General features: G+C 40.1%; 1 protein-coding gene across 2 annotated transcripts in view; it reads right to left on the bottom strand.

Moving 5' to 3' along the window:
• Nucleotides 1–709: 709 nt before the first annotated feature.
• cnnm2b (cyclin and CBS domain divalent metal cation transport mediator 2b) overlaps nucleotides 710–9599 on the bottom strand; it is a 37417-nt gene continuing 28527 nt past the window's right edge. Inside the window, exons 5-8 of one of the 2 annotated variants that reach the window (XM_038714192.1) lie at nucleotides 9056–9149; nucleotides 7844–7906; nucleotides 5284–5462; nucleotides 710–3493 (exon numbers count right to left, since the gene is read on the bottom strand). In XM_038714192.1, coding sequence (XP_038570120.1) covers nucleotides 3212–3493; nucleotides 5284–5462; nucleotides 7844–7906; nucleotides 9056–9149 — 618 coding nt within the window. In that variant the 3' untranslated portion in view covers nucleotides 710–3211. The remainder of the gene's footprint in view (nucleotides 3494–5283; nucleotides 5463–7843; nucleotides 7907–9055; nucleotides 9150–9599) is intronic. The other variant, XM_038714193.1, reaches the window with a different exon arrangement.

Below are 9599 nucleotides of genomic sequence, written 5' to 3'. Positions count from 1 at the left end.
GAGAGAAAAAGATTTGTGTGTAAAGTGGTGTGTAACAGAAAATTGAAATAACCCAGCCCGGCAGCCCCCCCCCCCCCCCCCCCCCATTGTTTCCTGTTGTGCGTTTGGAGGTTTGCAATGTTATCATGCTTCTTGTTCCCCTGTCAGACACTGACATCCAATGGCTTGTAAAGCAAAGCAGAGTATGAATGTCACAAGCACAATCTTACAAACTGATCGTCATTCATTGCTTTATCTCTGGAGTGATTGTCCCTGCAGAGCAGAGTGGGCCTGCTGCATAGGAGCACTTTCAAGTAAACAATAAACAACAGCGAACACATCTGCAAACAACGCAGAGTCCTGTATGTCTGGTTATACAACCCAGACGCCCCTCGTGGCTTAACAAATGGAAGGGCTGTTTGTCCATGTGTGCTGCTTTCAGAGGCTGCTAACAGGCACACATTGGATTACATATGGAAACAGCGACCACCAGTGGTTACAAACTGTAACTGAATATTAAACGAATGGCATTCACCTTTAGGACACTGATGTTGCCTGTAAGGTGGCAAAAAAACTGCCAGCATACAGTACATATATTAATGAACAGGTCTGGAAGTGGAATCAAAGTAACTTTATAGTTAGACTTAAAAATCTAGGCCCCTACAGATATGAAGTAAACAATTATTCTACACTAAAACTTTTGTAGGAAAAATTTCAAGCACACATACAGTATCTTAAAACTCTTTCCTGTTTTTATGAGGTAAAACAATAAGGGCAAGAAGGTACTAAAGCACAAAAAACACAAACGAAAAAAGAAACACACAGACATTTACACTTATTTGCTTTCTTGCAGAGAGAGTTAGATGAGAAGATTGATACCGCTCTTATATCATGCTAAATATGAAGCTGGAGCCCTGGAAGATGTTAGCCTAGCTTAGCATGAAGACAAGAAAATAAATAAATAAAGCTTACTAATTACTCCAGGAATACTTACTAGTATGGTACTAGTACTGGAGTATAAGGCATTTACAGACACATCACCAACTGTAAAAATCACAACTTTTTTTGTTGGGGATTAATGTGCTAATTAGTGTAACATTTAGTGTAAAAATGTCAAGCTGTGGCTGTAGTGGGGCTCTTTTTTTTGGCCCAGAGGAGTGACTTCCAGGAGTAATTAATGAGATTTAGAGGATTTTTTTAACCCTTTGAAAGTGCCAGGCTAGCTAACTAGCTGATTCCCCCTGTTTAGGCTAAGCTAACCAGCTGCTGGCTGTAGCTTCATATTTAGCATAGACATATGAGAGTGGTATCGATCTTCTCGTCAAACTCTCAGCCAGAATGCGAATTAGCGCATTTCCCAAAATGTCAAACTATTCTTTAATTGTGTGTTCTTGATATTGTGAAAGAAATAAACATATATGGCTACAGTGTTTCTAAGATAAAATTAAATCAATATAAATATCTCTATTTAATAGCAGCCAACATTTGTGAAGAATATTTTAGATTTTTGATCTGAATTAACTCAAGAATTATTAAACATAGATTATATACACTGTATGGGATGCCAAAACAAGTAAAGTCTAGTCTCTTTCACATTCACTACTGTCAAAAAATAGCCTTTACGGACTGAGCCACCGGGCTATGTTTTGCAGACACAAACATGCAAGTACCACACATGCGGAAAACAGACTAACAAACAAAAAATACATTCACACATAAACAGTGGAAAAGCATAGCTGTGTATCATTTATGGACATGTTTAATGTCGAGGTTACTTTTTGTGACGTTGATGATGCTCAACATGTTAGATGAGGTCATTAATACTGTGCAATTATCAAGTTTGATTATGCTTTAAAATTGGCAAAAAAAATATAAGACACATAAACTCTGCATGCATACAGTAGCCCCGCCTCCCTCCATTGTGGTGAATAGTCTCGGCATCATTACTCCAATATGAACATAAAGTAGACGCTGAGGTCAAAGGATGCAAAAACATGAAAGAGACAAAGAGGAAGAGAGACTGACTAAGGACAATTTTGCTTGTGGATGGCTGCAGTTTAGCATTTTTCAAAAACAAATATACATATACATACAGTACATACATACAAATATAACTGTCAATTTATAATACAGTGATTTGTTTTCTATTCATAATCATCTCTTAAATAAATTGTGGTTCATTGCACTTTGTTAAAATAATTAATTATATGATTTCTCTTAAAGGCAATAGTGTGATTTTTTTAAAGGTGAAAAAGATAGGTGTATCATAAGCCTGATTTAGGATAATAGTAAAAATAACAAGATCTGTAATATACATACTGTATCTGTAAAAGACCCTCACCTCCTCATATACATGAATGGATGTTCGTCTCCATATATGTAGCATGTCCTTTCTGATATGACACGTGTGCCCCACGCACTCCTTTGTGTACATGCTCGTGCATGCTCATATGCCAGTTTATGTCATATCATGTCTCCACGCATACATATATACATACAATATTATAAAATAAATAAATACAGGAAAACATTCTTGGTTCATGGTTTTAACGGTTTCTGTCAAAGCATTTTTTGGTGCAGTCTTTGACTAACCGTTGCTCTCTGCTTGTTTGGGTTTGAGTCCTCGCTGATGGGATCAACAGTTGACTGAGCTCCCTGAAAGATGCACGGGTGGGGGAGTTGCATTTGTATGTATGAGTGTGTGTGTGTGTGTGTGTGTGTGTGTGTGTGTGTGTGAATGTGTTTAAATATGCGTATGTGTGCAAAAACAGTCTGTGTCCAGTGTAAGAATGGGGACCAAAGTCTTTGGCCTGAGGAGAAAATACAGTGTTGTGTTACGTTGTGTGTGTGTGTAGGGGAAAGGGACACGGTTTTGCATGCACTCTGTTTCCTCTAATCCAAGTCACCGCTATGAAAGTGTCAGATTGTCCCAAAAAAGAAGCTCAGCCACAGGTACTGTCGGAGTCCACCCTCTGTAAGAGGGTGTAGTACAGCAGGGATTCTGACAGCGTTCAGGTGGGGGGCGTTCAGGGTGACACAGCACCCATCTTCCCCACTGCCCCTCTGTGAAAGGGTCTCACTGACTCACTGACTTGGGGCTACTAGTTGGAGCAGAAGCCTCACTCCACCCGCCTCCACTTCGCACTTTCCCTCATCACCATCTGTGCCAACGCTATGTGTGTGTCCACGAGACAGGGTGGAGGGTCTGGGTCTCCACCGGTCTCGGTGGGGGCTAGATGGGTCCCTCGTTGTGGGCGCTGTGGTTACTCCTGCTGAGGCCCACACAGTTCTGCTGCTGGTTGAGCAGGTGCGACGTTTCGTTGGCCACGAGTACAGACACGGCAGGGGTGGTGCTGGTAGTGCTGGCTGTTGTGGTGACGATGGCGGGGGTCTCCACTCCATCATGGAGCTCCGTCAGCGTGAGCTCGATCTTAGTGAACTCACTGTCTGACGATTGAGGCGTTTTGTCCATCCGTGACGCCATTACGGCGTTCTGGTACTGTTGGCGTGTTACCTAGGAAACAGAGAAGATGGAGCCATGATGAGGTCCAATGTCAGAGCAGAGGATTGTGACCATGGATGTAAAATTAGACCTGGATAGGGCAGCCGCCACTCAGCCTTGCTTCCAATTTTGCCCAGTGACCACAGCGAAAAATTCCCTAGCCGCCCAAAAAACATTTTCCCAATAGGCCACCATTATAAAAGAGAAGTCTGTAAAACACCTCAAACTGCAAACAAAAGGCAATCATGAATCTTTTTGATTATGACAGAATTTTGATCCATGGAGATTTACACTACAGGGCATATTCAGTGTGCCGCATACCCCGAATATAAACCTGGAAGCTAGAAACCTTTTTTGGCAATTGCAGGAGAGCAATTCTCATTGGACTGAATAGGCAACATCTTTGGGTCTAGTATCCAGTTTTAATATTGTAATATATCCATGGTTGTAACTAAATGGGCTTCCAGTGCTGGTAGGTCCCTACAAAGTGAATATATTATTTTTTAAATAACTTTTTCTCTTTCTCTTTTAAATAGCTTTATACAAACATATTTGTATCTTATGTTTTTTATAACCTTCAGTTCAATTTGGGTAAATGTGTGTGTTTTTCTTTTTGTCCATGTAAATCTCTGGTTTTAATAAGTGCTAAAATACTATTATTATTATTATTATTATTATTATATTTGTAGTAGTAGTAGTATTGTTATGCCAGTCTGTGAACATTTGATTGATATCGATTTGCCAATGAGTATAGGCAATATTGATATTTCATTAAATACTATTTGTGCCCTAATCAATTTCATCACATGACTGTTACTCCATGAACATATTTATGTAGATATATTCTATGAAAAATTTATAGATTTTTTAATTAATTGAACAATCATTCTGAATTAAAATCTGTAGGGTATCCCTACCACTAAATGAGATGCTAGTTAAAAAAGTAGTTAGAGGATCTCAGTTTCAGTAAACAGTGTCCAATGAGTGTATGTGTAGTGAATGTAAGACTTTTCGACCCTGACAAAAATACATTTTTATGTTTACTAATGAATAAAATAATAAATCAAAGCACAAAGCAGTTAAGTAAACAATTAAAAGGTTAATTTGCCTTCTTCAAAGTTTCAGAGGTGGGCAAAGACAACCACTTCAGAGCTCTAGTTTTGCCACAACAAGGCTCTGGTGAGGAGTGCGTGGGGCATAAGTGAGTTAGATTAACGTCTACATGAGGAGCCATCTGGCGAAGCAAGATACCAACTGATAAAAAAGCTATACTTGAAATTTCTCTTTTAATTTAACTAAATTCTTAAAGCAGCTTTAATCAAGTTTCTTGGCCAATTGAAGGCAGCATATTATCATATAAAGTTGTTATTGGTAAACTGTTGCTTATTTACACATGCAGCAGAAATGGACCAACATTTGTAGTTGTGTTTTTTGGCAACCTGACAAATGTCAGGTCCAGCATTCAGTCTCTTTCAGCTCTGTTTGTGGTCTCTACCATCTCCTGCAGGTAACATGTGGCTCTATAGCTGCTAAATGCTGCATTATGTTCACCTGCTAGTCACTAACTTTGTCTGCCTGCTGTTTGGTGCTGAGCAGGTAGCATGCAATGAGTTTAAAATGTATTGTAATTAATTAATTAATTTCTCCACATGTCAGATGTTTTATTAGACATTTTATTAATCCCCTTTTCAATCTTCAAAACCTCAATATCCTGCAACTTCAATACCAGCATCTGTGTTGTTATTAAACATACACACTGATCAAACTGTTAAGGTTAAATATAGTCATGTGTATAGTCTCACCTTTATAAACTGCAGGTCTGAGCGCGCTCTGACTGAGTAGTCAGGCACGTAGATCTGCAGGAAGGAGTTGAGCTGGTTGTTGCTGCTGCCGAGTGTTGGGGTGATGGCGTCTATACGATCACTCCTGTTCAGAGAGTCTGAGTGGTTGAGTCCAAATGGTCGTGGAGGAGATTTATTTTCTGTAAGGAGGTGATGTGAGAGAAGAATACATAATAAAATAAATTGAGACTTAGTACTCTATATTGAGATATCATAGATTTGTCTTGATGCAGGTTATTTCACATTAGTATTAGTATGGAGCTACTAATAGGCCATGGTGGGAATATCTTATCTTTTTTTGCCTTAGTTTTTTCCCCCTTAACAAGTAGTAATGCTAGGAAATGCAAAAGTATCTGACTGTATGCTTCTTTCACAACCACAAATGATAAAGGCATGCCCCCCCCGTTTGTTTGGTTTGTTGTTTGCTTGTGGAGAGTTCCATCCATCCATCCATCGTCAACTGCTTATCCTGCGTACAGGATTGCGGGGTGTGGAGATTTCTTCTAGGTAAAATTTGAGAACAAGGTAAGGACTTTGCAGGGTTAACTTGATCTCCTTGATCTCCTTTGGCTGTGAGAATTTACAGCTCTCATTTTACAACCATTTTTATACACGCCAGCATCTCTGGGGATGGCAATGTCAGTTGCGCACTCCACCACTTTGTTCCTAACTAAAATATCTCATTAACCGCTGGATGGATTGCCATGAAATTTTGTACAGAAATTTATGGTGTGCAGAGGATAAATCATAATCACTCCACAGTCTCCTGACTTTTCTTCTAGTACCACCATGAGGCTATTGTGGTTTTGTAATTCATGTCTTGATGTATTGCCAAGAAATCAGGTAAAGATATTCATGTCCCCCATAGGATTAATTGTAATAACTTTGGTGATCCTCTGATAGTTCTTCTAGCGCCATCATCAGGCCAAAATTTAAATTGTCTAATACATTCCCATCATTAATTAAGTTTAGTGCTTATAAGCTAATATTAGCATGCTAAAATACCAAACTAAGATGGTAAACATTACACCCCCTTAGCATCACATTGTTGGCATTGTCACTGTGAGTATGTTAGCATTAGTTCAAAGCGCCTCTGTCCCTGAGTACAGCCAGTACAAAGCGGCTAGCGTAGGTGTGGACTCTTAGTTAGCCTTTTTTTAATTAACAGAGGTGCCAATCATCAATGACTCCATATTGTTGTTTGGTCTGGTTAGGTGCTCTCCATAGCCTGAACAGGTTCATCATCACAGTTGTAAGTAAAATGCATTGTCTATTTGGACATATTTTGCAGATTCTGATAGCTTCAGATGTAAAAACTCTTGCGATGTACCTGCTTTAACTCAAAATTTTCTCCTAAACTACTTGAGCTGCTCAACAGCTTCAGTAGCACTTAAGATCCTGTGTACTGGTGACATTTTTCCAGGTCAAATGTTAGATATAAGCACAGATGCTTGCTGTGATGTATGGAAATCTAATTTCTCTGTAAGTCTCTAGGTGAGGGGGAGTTTCATCCATTCATGCAGATATTGAGTTGGTGGTCTCCAGTGATGCTGCTTCCATGTGCTACCACATAGAAAACTTGTTCTGGTTTTTTTTTTTGTTTTATTTTTAATTAAAGCCAGATTATGTTTTCCACTTCTTAAAGAAGCCTAGTGAAAATCACACACAACAAAGTGGAAACGGCTTGGCCAACGCTAATGCTACTACGCCGACTGGAATGTATGTAATCCCATGTAGGAATATGTGTGTGCGTGCGTGTGCGGACCAAGCGCAGTGGGCCAAAGACCTGGCATGTGAACTCTTGCGGATTAGTACTCCACTTTCTAGGGGGCGCAGGGGCCAGGTCAATACAGAAAATGGCGGTGTGTGTCAACAATACACACAAAATGCATTTATGTATGTGCAGACACACTCAAACGTGTGCGCCGTGGGGCACCAAACTAGGTGAAAAAAAGGGGGAGCACTGTAGGTCACTGCTAAAAACAGAAAGAGTGTATTTGTTCAACTGCATTTCCGGATACATGTGGGTGTGTTTGTGTTCCTGGCAGCATGTCCATAGTTATGTGTGGAGTGTGTGCGCTCTGTGTACACGTGCATGTGAACATATGTGTACGTGCATGTCTTTGTATGTGCACTCAGTGGTGTCAGGCGGCAGGGGGCTGTAGCTGTAGGTCTTGTTTATGTAGTCAGAGGGTTAAAGGTTAGGGGCGATCGGGGTGGAGCCTGTGTCCACGCTGGGGCCTCCAGTCTCCAGCACCATTCAGCCACTTGACTAATGGCTCCTTCACTTACACATGCATGAACATACAGTACATTTTGCATTCAGGTACAAACAGACTTTCAGACGTCAACACATTCGTGGCCACAAAACAAAAAGCCACTCATGAAGACAATCTTCTATGTAACCTTTCCATTTCAGCAAAATCTTCAAAATCACACATCTAATTGGTCAACGGGATGATATTAGTGAGGTATTAAATGTGAAGATAGGTGCGTGCATAGACAGAAAAGGCCACTGTACCTGGAGATCCCGCTAATGATTCAGCCCTACTGACCACAAATGTACGAGACAGGGACAGAGGCACTTGGGGGAGGGAGGGAAGATACCAGAGAAGGACAAAAGAGGAAGAAAAGAAAGAGGAGAGTCTGTCAAAGTTGAGAAATAATCAGTGCATATATACAAATAGTAAACTTGGATTAAATCTGATAGAGAAGCATCAGCAACAGGAGCAAACTGACAATCAGCTTAACTGCTACTGAGCAGCTAAAGATGCACTACTGATACACCATCATATCTAATCATAAAGTCTCTGATTTGATTTTTGATTTCTGACTGCCGAGTGCCTGCACACATGACAGCAAGGTTATGCTGCTTTTTCACCAGTAGGTGTCTCTCAGAACCCACCACCACATGTGAATCACAACAGTTGAAAAAGGGCTATGAACTGTAGTGCGGTTTGTGAATGAACTGAGAGGATCAGTAGGCAACGCTTTCTCATGATGTCACCACAGGACTGCCTTGTCAGTCGTGCAACCGTCACTCATAACCATCAATCAGAGGAAAGTTTGGCTTTTAATCACAGACAATCCTTAACTGATAACTGATAACTGAACGAACACACATCAGGGGAGGCAGACAGCGGGCAGGTCCATTTCAGCAGGATTTAGGACATGGAGTTGACACTGATTGTATTTAGCTCTCACCAACACAGTTTACAGCAAGAAGGCAAATCAAGCAATGTGTAATCATTGTGAAGTTAGAAGAACAAAGAAATATGTTATATGCATACTGCCCTCTATACTGTGTTTGTGACTGGGGCTCAGTAATGTTTAAAATGTTTTTGATACACCGAAACAATACTTTTTTTGATATTACACTGAGGAATATAAACATGTTTCTCTCCCCATTCTTTATTTAACACAAGGAGACAAAGTTCTCAAAAAAAAACACAAACCGGAGCAGCTGTACAAAAACTTTCCTTCAACAGAACACTGGCTACAATTTGTAAAATGATGATCTAATCAGATATATATAAAAAGGAGTATGAATCTGAGCGTTCAGTAGTTGGTGCTATGGACACATTTCAGTCAGTTCCAAAAAAGTACTAAAGTTGTATACTAGTACAAAGCTACGTTTTTATGGTTTACTCAACAATGAATAATGATGTTTCACTCCAACAGGGGATTTTGAGAACATTAAACTGGCAAAAATCTCGTTGGTCAGAGATTTTACCTGGCGAGGCTGTCAGCGCCATCATCCCATAGAAGGAGAACGGTCCCGCTTCAAACTTCATCCCCTCTTTTCCTGCCTCCACCTCCACTTTCCCCTGTGACGGTAAGATCCAGAACAAAGAACAAAGTGTTGCTTAAACAAACTATGTTCTGTACAAAACACAATATTTCAAATAACAAGTTAGGCTACTCAACTTACTTTTCAAACTGTTTGCATTTTAGGAATTTTTTATCCATCCTTTCAGACTGTGCATTTGTTATTACAGTTTCTTTTCTAATTAACTCTCAATTGCGCATAAATTGTATGGAGCATTAGTGCTTCATTGTGTCAGTTACCCTTTCTAAGATTTCCGCTACAGCTTTGCCACTTTTCCTGCTGAAATATCTTTATTCATCCTGCCTGTGAGTTTAGAACAAATCCAGCCCCACCTCCTTCCCTCCTTCATTTCCTTTTAAATACTTGCAGAAAATCTGTACTCTGTTTTAATAGCTCCCAATCTGCTCCTAAACCCGGTCTCAATATAATCAGGGCAGTGACCCCACAC

Source organism: Micropterus salmoides, unplaced genomic scaffold (assembly GCF_014851395.1).
Source record: "Micropterus salmoides isolate LMB-PRFRI ecotype aquatic unplaced genomic scaffold, ASM1485139v1 Ms_hic_scaffold_12, whole genome shotgun sequence".
NCBI classification, from domain to species: domain Eukaryota; kingdom Metazoa; phylum Chordata; class Actinopteri; order Centrarchiformes; family Centrarchidae; genus Micropterus; species Micropterus salmoides.
This window is presented reverse-complemented; position numbering and strand designations above follow the sequence as displayed.